This window comes from Gallinula chloropus (genome assembly GCF_964237585.1).
Source record: "Gallinula chloropus genome assembly, chromosome: 3".
In the NCBI taxonomy this organism is placed as follows: domain Eukaryota; kingdom Metazoa; phylum Chordata; class Aves; order Gruiformes; family Rallidae; genus Gallinula; species Gallinula chloropus.
Window position 1 is genome coordinate 106,203,240 of NC_140087.1, and position 12,117 is coordinate 106,215,356.

Here is a 12,117-nt window from a genome sequence, read left to right on the forward strand (position 1 = left end):
CTATTCTGTCATCAGATGGAAGGGAGGCAGAAGGCAGCACAGATGGTGAAGACAGAGGAAATTATTCATGTTCCTTGCCACACCTTGAAAGGAGCTACTGAAAAGATGATGTTGAAAATTAAGACCAGAAGGCATCCAGGAACAAAATCTCTAAACCCTCCTTTATATTCCAAAGGTGTAAATATGTCCTGAGGTTAAATAGGCTTATGGTTTGAGGATTTGTCTTTTATAAAAAATGAAAAAACAATCAAGTTTTCTTCTTGTCTTTCAGAGTAAAAATACCTGAACACCAAAGGTTGGCTTCTGAGACTTTATACAAATGTAGAACCTCATAAATCTTGGCATACCAGATCAGCACTCATGAACACGTCGTCAAAGTTTGTCTTTCTTCAGATTACTTCAAAGCAAAAGCTAAAGTGCCCTGAACGTTACATGACTTGCAGTAGCATTCAGACCTGCAGCATCAAGCATAACTTAGAGGTCCATGAAGAAAATTAACCCTTCCTGAATGCAGCCCCAAAGTTCTAGAATCTTAAACAGGCTGCTTATAGTGGAGATGAGCTGATAACTCTGCTTATCTTATGAGCAAGTGTTGCCTGATTACTTATCAGGAATAGTCTTAATGAAACCAAGAGGTAGATATCCCTCTGCTCTGCCCACTATATTAAGTTTGAAGATTCTTCCCACTGGCAGATACAAAGTACTCCACTTTTTAAAAAATGTGTCCATTACTGTCCAGGACAAAGACATAAAACAAAATGTATTTTAGAACCAGTTCTGTGGACTGGGGATATGTGTATCCTGTGAATTCGCCAGGACTTGATGAAGAGGGAGAGAAGTGAGAAAAAAAAAAAAAGTAGAACCTAGACCCTACCTAGGTTGTAAAACCTTCCTAGGGTAAAAAAAATCCCCAACCAACCAGCCAAAATCCCCACCCAAGAATAAACCACCAGCACCACTGCAGAAGAACAGCATTTTCTGCCACTGCTGAAGTGGGAAAAATTGCAGCGTACAGCAGTTCTGAGGTTATGATGAAAACGTTGAAAAGAAGGTAAGGTGCCTGTCAGCAACCAAAGCCCCAATTACCAGTCAAGCAATAAGGCAGAACTGAAACATTCCCAAGTGTTCTACAATGCACTTATGGATTGAACACAGTGACTGGGGGCAAGACAGGAACTAAGTATGTCCCAAGAACAAGGGAAAGCAAATTTACTTAGTCCCAAATGATTGTCACGCCAAACACATTTGAAGTTCAAATCTCAACTTTCTGCCAGAAGGAAAGAACCACAACCAGGCTGCAAGGTTTACAGTCAAATGCAAAACATAAAAAGGATGGGAAGCAAAAAATGCTGAGCAATGACAGAAAGCTAACATAGTAGTCATCTTCAGTTCAGATTTCAGGACTTCTCGTGGTTTAAATGAACATAAAATAACAGGAGCCTCTGATATAAATTCCGATTTGTCAGTCTAGAACTGAGTCCTGAGCTTTCATCTGCTAGCCAAATTGGAATTTGTGGAGTTTTTTGTAGAAACTATGTGTAACTGTGTTCTACCTTTGCTGAGGTAGGAAAGGATTCTGCTGGTGTCCAAAATAAGGCTAGTAAAATTTTGCTGCCTCTCAAAAGTGGTATGACAAATTCAGAAAGATATAAACGTGTCACGATATGTGAACAGACTGAAGAATATGTATTGCCTTTAGCCAAGTGCAAACCACCACATTTCAAAAGAGAGAAATATTAAAAACCCCAAAAAGTTAAATCTATGCCGACTGCTTCCCTGTAGTTTAATTAGTGAGGAAAGGCAGTAAGGCATCACAGAATTTCCATTTTAGTTTTACTGTTCCCCACAGTCAGTATTTTATGCCTGTGTTTTTTATTTCTAGGTTCCAGGGACACATATAAACCGTTCAAACTTTGTTCTTTTGTTTTCTATCATGAGTCACAAATAAAATCTTATAATGGACCACTACTATTCCTCTCCTCCCCTTCTCTTTCATAAACATGCTGCACTCCAGTCACAGTAAATGGACACACTGGTTTACTTAAAGACAACTCTGCAATCCAGGTGACTTCTGTAAGAATATGTGATACCAGTACTCAGAAAGGAGACCTGAAGCATGAAGGAACTCTGCACACCATGCTATATAGTGGCAACACTAAGCATTCACAGAAATATGCTCTGCTGCTAGAATTCTGTCTTAAAAAGAAATAAACTCTCTCAAATATAAGCTTTGGTTACTTTAAAACCCTCACCTATTTTTAAAAAATTCTAAGCAATTCTGAAGGGTTTTTTCCACTTTAGAAGAAGGTGACCCTTAAGAGAAGGAAATTGGCCACTATCTTTTAGTTTATCCAGTGTCACCACCATAACAAAAAACGCTTTGGGGAAAAAAGAGCAGCTTCAATGATTTTTAAGGCCCAAACATTTCATGTGGCAATTATTGGTATTACTAAGGAATATGACTTATGACTGAGAAAACATTCCTAAAAACCCTGTAGCTCTGACTCTCTCTGAAAGACAAGGCACAGATCTCTAAAACAGAACTAAAATACTACGTGCGTCACAGGAGTCCGGCCCGCAAATGAAAATACAAATGCCAGGCTCAGAGCTCACCAGAAGAAACCCTACTCTGTCGTTAGTCTTATATTTCACCACAGAACTGAGTCAGTACAGTGCCAGAAGTTGTGCTAAGCTGCAATGAAAACATGCCTCTGTTAGAGAATTCCACGTGAAGACTTTAACAAAGGAATCATAAGCAAACTATGCATACAATCAATGAAATAATCTGAGGAACACACCTCAGCCAAAAGAACATCAGCTTTAATCTGCATTTTGACTTCTATAACCTGCTTCCATTTGTTAACCAAAGGGCAGAACCTATTTCATACTCAGCTTGCATGATGGACATCTTTAATGAAAAAGTTATCTAGATGTTAAACAGCTAAAACAACCCGTTCAACACTGTTTGATACAACTCCATGTGCCAATTAGTCTTTAGAGAATTCTAGTTCTACTTAAAACATGGTTTGATATGATTAATATTTTATATTAAAATTTTTTGAGCATCCACTTCCCTACTTTTTATTGAAATTCAGAAACCTGTGGGAACATGTCAAACTGATGAAACTGTTCTGTATTCCCACGGAGAAAGATACTAAGTACAATTATCCCCACCCCGCCCTTATACTGATGAAATGGGCTTTAATAAGGTAACTGAAATCTAAAAAACACAATGCACAAGGCTTAGAGAAAACAGTCCATAAGGTTAGCACAGTCTTCCCAGTCTTCTCTGCTTATCTGGCATTTGAATTTTGCTCCAAGCTCTCCTCACTACAGCTATTATCTGGCACAGAAAAGATCAAAATCTTAACAGCAGGCTTTATCTTACACTAATTAGCAGGTTTTATTTCTCTGTCTAAAAATTTGCTACTAGGTATTAACACTTCTACTGTATCACAATTGTAGCTTTCAGCTAAGAGAACTCAAATACCCAGGTATTGTTTCTTTGGCAATTCTTAGCAATTTCTTTAGGGACTCAAATAAACCTGTCACAGATGATAAAGCTATCTAGCATCAAGGCCACGGGGTGCAACGTGCTGGTCTGCAGATAACAGATGCTACTGGGATCCTCTGCCTGGTGTCTCGTGGCCGTACAAAGAACTTCTATACTCCTACCACAAGGCCCAAAAAGCTTCCCTCATGAGTTGCAAAGGTAAAAAACAGGCCTTGAGGATTCTGAGGACTGAATGGCTGAACCCCAGACCACAGCAGAAAGCACCTATTTTCAACATACTGCATAAATGCGTCCCAGGAAAGTTTCCCAAAGATTACATAAAGAAAAAAAAAAAGAAACAAACAAAAAATTAACAGTACTAAAAACTTAAGAAAGCTATAGACTGAAAACTTACCAACACCACATGTATGTTCTGTTGCAGAGGCAAAGTCACACAGGATGATATCCCAGACTGACCAGGACAGGCACAAAAGGGAAACCTTTTCTATTCTGTGTATCTCTTTAGATTGTTATTTTGTTGCAAGTTTTACAAGTAGGATGAAAGAATTTCCCTCTCCCTTTCCTCATAAACTAAAACCCTGAAAAAAGCTGGCAAATAGCCCTAAGAGTCTCACATAAATCCTGGAATGTTACTTGGATCCAATTTTTACTTTCAAAACCTATTTACTTTCACCCTACCAAGCAAACATATCCAGGCAACAGATCAAGACGAGAAGCCAAACCGTGCTCTTCAGATTCAGATAGGCAAAGAACTCTTGGTTTCAAGTGCCTGTAGTGTTCAATCAGAGTGGCTACATAAACTACCATTACAAGAGTTCTGGAAAGTGGTGAGCACCAGAAGTAAGTTTGCAGTTGTCTCATTGTTCTACACCCTTCATTCATTTCCACTCACTGTGAAACTCTTGGGTTCCATGATTCCCACAAGTCACAGAGCCAACGTTTAACATTTCAACACTGGAAATTGTTTATGGCTTCTTAACTCCAAGAATTGTGCAAGAACCTAAGCAAGCTAGTCACCATAGTAACCATGGCAAAGGAAAAACAAGTTTCAGCTATGAAGCTGCGGTGTATTTTTAATTCTTGCATATACTATTCTTTCATAGTCTATGTGAAAAATTCATTAAACATGGCCATATATACTATGTGTATATATATTAAAAACCATATATAAATAGCTCATTTATATATCTATAAACTAGCATATATATCTATTATGTACTAAAAGATACTTCTTACTACTGTGCAGTATCTCTCTCCTCTTTTCCTCTCTCCCCTTACCAGACTGCTACATTTTCTTCTGTTTGCTCATGAACACCTATATAAAAAAAATTAAAAGATGCTTCAAAGGAGAAGAAAAGTGTGCTCTGTCTAGTTATCTTTATGCAAGTAGGTTCTGTCAGTTATATCTACTGTCCTCATAACAAACAGCTCTGGTAGCAGACGGCCCTTGAATTGGCTATGAAGCACTCATACTTTGCTGATTCTAGGAACTTCACTAGGAAGGCATTAAATAACAAGCTGGTGAACACATCTGATGACATAAACTACAGCAGGCATTACTATATAATGCAGTTAAAGCAGACTGAGGAACCAGCACTGTTTGCAACTAAAGTAAGTTTTAGGTACCCACATTTCCTGTGGGGCATGGATCTACGTACCCACGGAGCACTGCCCTGCACAATCTTACACAGATGCTTTGCTTGTAACTATTGTTTCTTGGTGATGGTAAGCAATCTCACCAGTATTCATGAATACAAGACAGAAACACTGAAAAGTTTTCCACTCAACTACTTATTTCACCCAATTTTATGATGACTTGAGGGATGAAACTTTCAGGTAGATCTCACAACCATATGACAATTTAAAATTCATCCATTTGGATCATTTGCATTTAACAGAGAAAATTATTTCAAATAACTGTCACCTTTCAGCCATACTGTGAATGTGCCTTAAATGACGAAGGCTACACTTGTCCTCTCTCAAAAACCAGCATTTATCTTTCTGTAAGAAGCTTTTACAATCCAAACATTTCAGAAAGTGGTGGGGCTTTTTGTTTGTTTGTTGTTTAACAGGAAGAACCTAAGCAAACACACACACACACACAAACACACACACACACACACCCCCGTTCCCAAAGACTCAGCAGTGTATCATAGAGCTACATAGGTTTTGGGAAGCTTTTTGGTTGAAGTAACAATCTTTCTAATAGATATAGATGTGTGCACACAAGTTTCCTGTATTTCTGTAACACTCTGATGAGTAAATTATATTTCCACCACGTAACGCACTGACTGAACAGAATCAAGAACTGTAGAGATCACGTCTCCAGTCCTGCAAGTATGAGACATCCATGGAATGAAAAAATAGGCCCTAGATGCAAACCAGTTTTTCTGTCAACTCTGGCACAGAAAAGCATCCTCTTGATTTGGATAACAAAGGCCACAACCACATGGTCCTGCTGAAGGCATCTGCTAAGAGATGCACTAGGACAGAAAGCAAGCTGTGCAGATCTACCAGCACGTGCTCACTGCCACAAACAGCAGGATTCCTGCTCTGGACTAGTGGGAAGTGGCCACATCTCCGCAGCTCACAGCACCTCCTTTAGAAACATCTGCTTTGGCAATTCCATTTATCAAACTGTTTTTTTTTTTACATTTTGATGCTTCAATTCTGTATTAGTAACAATATTGTCTTAATGCATTCTTTTTTATTAAATGCATGAAGTACTTTAACCAAAACATGGATGTAACAGTTTCACCATGTGAAGAAACAAAATACTGCAATAAAAAGAAATCCAGACACAAAGCCAACACGCCAATTTATTTTTTATTCTCTTTGTACTACCAGCATCTAGTTCCAACAATTCTTCCTCAAAACCATGCAGATTTCACTGGACAGTACAAGTATTTTCTACAATAGCATTCAGGTACGTTACTTGGATGACATCACAATCTTCAAACACTGCACTTCAGAAATAAAGAAGCTGGCACATAGCTCTGATGAGATCCCAAGAAAAGTAGGCATTATTTTTAAAATAGCAAACACTGCTTATTTTTCCTTCCATAACCAAATGACAAACACTGTACCAAGACCATGCACAGCAACAGATACTCCTAAGTTCTGACACCACATTCAGACTTCGTCCTTACAGTATTTTAATGTAGCTCTGGTGGTTTCATCTATTTAGACCAGTGACTGTAAAATTATGTACCTATAATAAATAATGGATCCACTAAATCAATGATAAGGTATTACCTTATAAATAACTGCCAATTTCAATGACACATCAAGACAATGTTCCTTACAAACTTTTATCACTGCCCTACCCATGGTTTACAAAGTCAACAGCGATTACTGAACATACAGAGGGTAAAAGTGTACATCTAGCCAAACAGGTACCTTACCACTCAAATTTCAACATATTTAATATATGTTGCACACATTAATCCATTAATTAATGTGAATTTTGATAAGGCTGTCAGAGGTTGTGATATTTAATTTTCTAGCATCTTTTACATCAAAATGGCAAAGATGCAGTCTTTACTTGCAAATATACAGACTTAACTGGAATGTTTAGAAGGGAGAATTAATATATATCCCAACAGTAGAGTAAAATCACATCATAATTTTAATAATTAAACCATACTTACTTCTGTAACATCTGCCCCAACCACACCTTTGCACAGTGTCTTAGCAAAGAACTGGTTTCCCACGCTAACAAGTACTGCTTTTATATGTGGGGAAGGTCTGAAATAATCTGCTTCTTGTAAAACTTACTACTTCTCTTCCAGAAAATGACTGAAAGTAATCTAGACCTTCTATTACAATACTGAGAGCTTAAACTACAGAACTTAATGTAACCATACACTGACAAAGAATTCGAAGCAAGCTACAATTCACAGACATACTCTGTTTTAACCTGGCTGCCTTTTACAGGATACTCTCTCTTTCTTCTCCAAAACCAGCCCCTTCAGAGGCTGTAACGGTGTGGAGCTCTGAGGAATCTTTTGAAAGCCTGGTGTAACTTGAACGCTGGCTCCGCTTGTGAGCGACACTCTTCAGGTTCTCATTCTGAACCGCAGTTGAATTGGAACCTGAGCCAGGGTGCAGGATAATTTGAGGTGAATCTCTGATACCTTGTATTTCTTCAAAATTTTGATTAGCTCGATTGTTTGGAGCACTGTTATTATTTAAGGTTACTGTACTAGGGGTTCTGTTCAGATTATAGACTTTCTGGCAAGCTGGCCAGTTCTCCTCTGGGCTACTTGCTATCAAACTGCTTTCAGAAGGGCTTTTCTTATCTTCTGAGCAAATAGACATGCGAACCACAGCAGGGTCTTGAAGGCCACTAAGGCTGTGTGGAATTCCTCTCTTTCCACTGTGACTGTCATCTTCAAGCTCAATGAGATTTGCCTTTTCAAGCTGTGAATCATCTGCTCCTTCATTATGGAGGGAATGATTCGGAGAACTCTCGTTGGATCTTACACCAGAGTCAGATGAATCTTTTTTGTCCAAAAGGGCGTCTGTCAAATACTCCTTTGCTTTGATGAAGGTTCTAATAGGTTCAGATCCATGCTCTGGAGATTTGGGCTGCTTCTCTATTTTGCCATCTGGTTTCTTCTCTTTACCTTCCTTAAGGAGTGGAGTATTATCCGATTCCTCAGTTCCTGACTCATCTTCATCACTTGGCAGTTTCTGATAGCGGAGAGCAACTCCCTTAAGCTTTAAATCTGCAGCCTGGAAAATACTTGTTCTGTCTGAAGACTTCTTTCCCGGGAGAAGCTTGGAACCAGACTGATCGGATTTTTCATCTTCTTCAGTAATAGGATCCAAAGGGGATGCATCATTAGTAGAAACACCAGAAGTGCTGTAATCAACAACATCATTCCTCTTCATCAAGAAGGACTTTCTTCCATCATCTTGCTTCTGTTCGTTGTCTTTTCCTTTTTCCTGTTCTGCACTGGAATGCAAGGAACCCCCTGATGTACTCTGCCCCATATAGAAAGCACTTGAACTATGAGGGGAGGACCTACCACTTACTGTAGTAGAATTGGCACCTCCTTCTAACTGTGACATTTGAGCAATATACTCTCTATATGCATCTCTGTATTCTGCCTGTACCTTGTCAGTAAGCTTTGATATTTCAATACTAGAATCTTGAGAGTTAAGACTGGAAAGACTTGGAGTTCTACGAGTTTGTGACTGGAAAAAAAAAGAAAGAAAAGAGAAAGAGAACAGTTAAATGAACTATTTACTTTTACTCATCTTTTAAAATTAAATAACTCAAAGCATCAAGTATGCGCTTAAATGATTTTTCTGTTGCTGTGACTAGATTATGCAAGTGAAATTTCCAATGCTATAATTAAAAGATGCTTACTATAATCATATATATGCAATCACACACACATTCACTAAACTTACAAAGTATTCTTATTGTTGGTCCTCGTAATGGAAGATTTCCACAAAACAAGCATTTTATCCAATGCATTTGTGACTCTTTGAGTATATAATTATAACAATTGAATTTGTATGTCAAGATGGGCTTTTCTAATACATTTTTGTACATTTAGAAAATTAGCATTTTATATTAGAATGACAGCAAGAGTTCATCGAAATGCTGAACATCTCTCCAAAATAAACATTTTTAAAAGAACCCCATCCTACATACTTCAATACATCCTCTATAATTCCATTGCATGTAGCTGAGTTCAGAAAAATCAGTTCTTGGGCAAAATATTCTTCTTTGCCTCCTTCCCACTCCCTTTTAGTGAGTATGCAGAGAAGTCCATAGCCATAGGATGTGAGACCAGAGCTAGCAAAGTAAAGGAGCAGACTGTGGCTGATCATACAGCTTCATGTCATGCACATAACAGCCTGCTCACTACCACCAAGTACAAGATGTATGGTGCCCACTGCATTGGAGCTGAGGCGTTGACTTGAGCTGTAAGTACTTTAAGAAACCTACTTAACTTTGTAGTCCACAGAAGTGAGATTTTGAAAGACCATTGAGGTATTATGTCTTATTTGGGGCAAAAATGAAAATGAACCACATTTTAAAACCTACTTTCTAAAACACTACTTAAAAAGCCCCCAACAACAAAAACCTAAAGGGGTTTGGATAATTTTAATAAGCTGAAAATGCACAGGAAGATTAACATATGTGAATGAATTTAAGATTTAGAACAGAACTGCTCTTAGTCAGTCCTTTTCTTTCTTACCCTTTGCTTTTCTTTTCTCCTTCCCTCCACCTTTTTCCTGCTCTTATATGCACCCTTTGTATCTGTCTTGATTCTGTTCATTACCTTTCCCTTTTTCTTGTTCTGCACTGGAATGCAATGCAAACCAACATGTTTCTTTCTCAGAGGGTGCTCATAATCCCCCCAGCAAGCAAGACACACGAGATCTGCAGGTTATCATTCCATTATTGCCTCTGCATTACGGAACAAATACTACAGGTTTTTGTGAGATAATAATGTTGTATATACTTTACAATACTGGGGAACAGCTAAACTTATTTATCTAAAGGAAAATGGAGTTTGAATTACTTGTATCTGATCCTAGGCAGTTTAATGCCAAAAGCAAAACAGAAGCATCTCAGAAATATTAGCACTTGGTTATTTATGCATATTCACTACTGGTTATCCACACGCACAGCGGCTATGATTCCTCACCAAAAAGAGAAATATGGGATTGTGTTGTGCATTTGCAGCAGTATTCTTTCTTTTTTACAGAGAAGCAGAAATACATTTTTTAATCAGTATTGACTTTAAAAGTTCCAACAGGTGAATTCTAATGTTTGTTTGATGACAAACTCCCTTTCTCGTGCTTTTGATTCAGTTCCAGACAAATATATAGGGATCAGAAGCACTTTTTTAAAAAAACCTTACATTTTAAAGTTCTTAAAAAGCTTTTCTTGCACTTCTGTGGTTTTGACACTAAACCAATGTAGTAAATGTAAAGTCATGCCACTCTGGTTTGGAAAAACATACACTGATACTCCATTGCTGGAAAGAGGCAGTCTGGTAAGCTGGATCCTACAAACACACACAAAGGTATCTGGGATAGAAATCTGTCTCTGGGAAATATATCCCAAATCTCTTTCCAGTCACAAATTTGAATATTAAAAATAACACCTATAGATAGTAACTTGGGGTGCCTTCCCATTTTGGTGCATCTTCAAGATTTGTTGTTAGACTTCCAGAGATGAAAAAGCTGTTAAATGTTTGCTTGGGTTGTTTTGTTTTGGTTGTGGGTTTTTTTAATTATTATTTTATTCTAATAACTATTTAGATACCAACTGATGTGCCTTATTTCTTAGGAAGAACAATCACACAATTTGGGAGATTTCAGAGGATACAGAAGAAAACTGACCAAAACCTATGGCAGAAACCGTAGTTAGAGAAGGATGGGAGCTCTGGAGCCTATGAATAGATTACACAGTGTCAGGATAAGGCTCTGACGTCATGTCAGAGTATGCAGTCATCTGTTTAAAAAACCTTAATAAGTGTATCTGTAATCTTTAGAATAGCATAACATCTGACTATCACACAGTTCAAGTAATTCATACAGAAAGTCTGAATACTACAAAAATCTCACAGGACACCACCTTAAGCTAGATGTGGAGAACATGATAGGTTTGATTTTTTTCTCTCGACGTGTGATTACCGAACAGGTGAATACTTTTCAGATGGCAAAGACTAAAAGACATTGACTCAGAGAGAGGGGTTAGACTTCTTTGCAAAACTGGTCTTTGCCAAGAGTGAGAACTGTAAGTACCTCAACAGTCACAGAAGCCTTATTTTTTGACCTGTCTGCATCCAAGAATGGATAAAACCCTTTACATACAGGTAAGCAAGCAGAACACATTTTCCCATTAAATACCTGCCAACTTAAGTTACTGTGGCGTGGAGGAGCTTCATCAAGACCAATTGTGTTGAGTTCTTCAAAGCTGAAGTTAAGTGTGTAGGGAGCTTGACCAGAAAGACCTGTTAGCTCAGTGTGAGGCAACTCAGTGCTATGCCCAGGACGACGAGTAAGTTCACTATGAGGCATCGCAGTGCTGACGTGCTCAGCTGTTCCACGAGGATCTTCCTGAACAGCCTGATTTTCTGAACTTCTCATCTCAAGTATCTGAACGCAAAAAAAGGAGACAGTATGAATGCAATTATGTAACTAGATGTTCTCAGAATTGTTAAGAATGCTAGTAAAAATAGGAATGAGGAATTTATGACTAAAATGTGTATGTGGTTGTGTATGTAGCTGTATGGAAAAGTGTGATGAAAAATCTGCTCACAGATCCAGTGCATTCCTTCTCCCTGCTGCAAATCATGTTTTAGCATTTAGATTTTGTGTGTGTGTGTATTTACAGATTATTCTTACTACTGTCTCAGATCCTTAAAAACTCATTTGCCACAAAACACTTAAATTCTTATAAAACTAGGTAATTCATAAATTACAAATTTAAAAGCAAAAGTAAAACCAAGTATTTCTGGTTTATAGCTTAAGCAACTTCAATCAAACAATAAATCTTGTCTTGTAATTCTCAGTGTTTTCAAGACTGATTTAGCAGTTGACAGATATACTGCCACTTTCAGAAAGAAAAC

The 12,117-nt window shown here is 37.9% G+C and overlaps 1 protein-coding gene across 1 annotated transcript in view; it reads right to left on the reverse strand.

Annotated features, from left to right (window-relative positions):
- Positions 1 to 6,325: 6,325 nt before the first annotated feature.
- KIDINS220 (kinase D interacting substrate 220) overlaps positions 6,326 to 12,117 on the reverse strand; it is an 80,738-nt gene continuing 74,946 nt past the window's right edge. Inside the window, exons 29-30 of the mRNA XM_084262507.1 lie at positions 11,396 to 11,644; positions 6,326 to 8,716 (exon numbers count right to left, since the gene is read on the reverse strand). Of these exons, the coding sequence (XP_084118633.1) occupies positions 7,445 to 8,716; positions 11,396 to 11,644 (1,521 nt within the window). The 3' untranslated portion in view covers positions 6,326 to 7,444. The remainder of the gene's footprint in view (positions 8,717 to 11,395; positions 11,645 to 12,117) is intronic.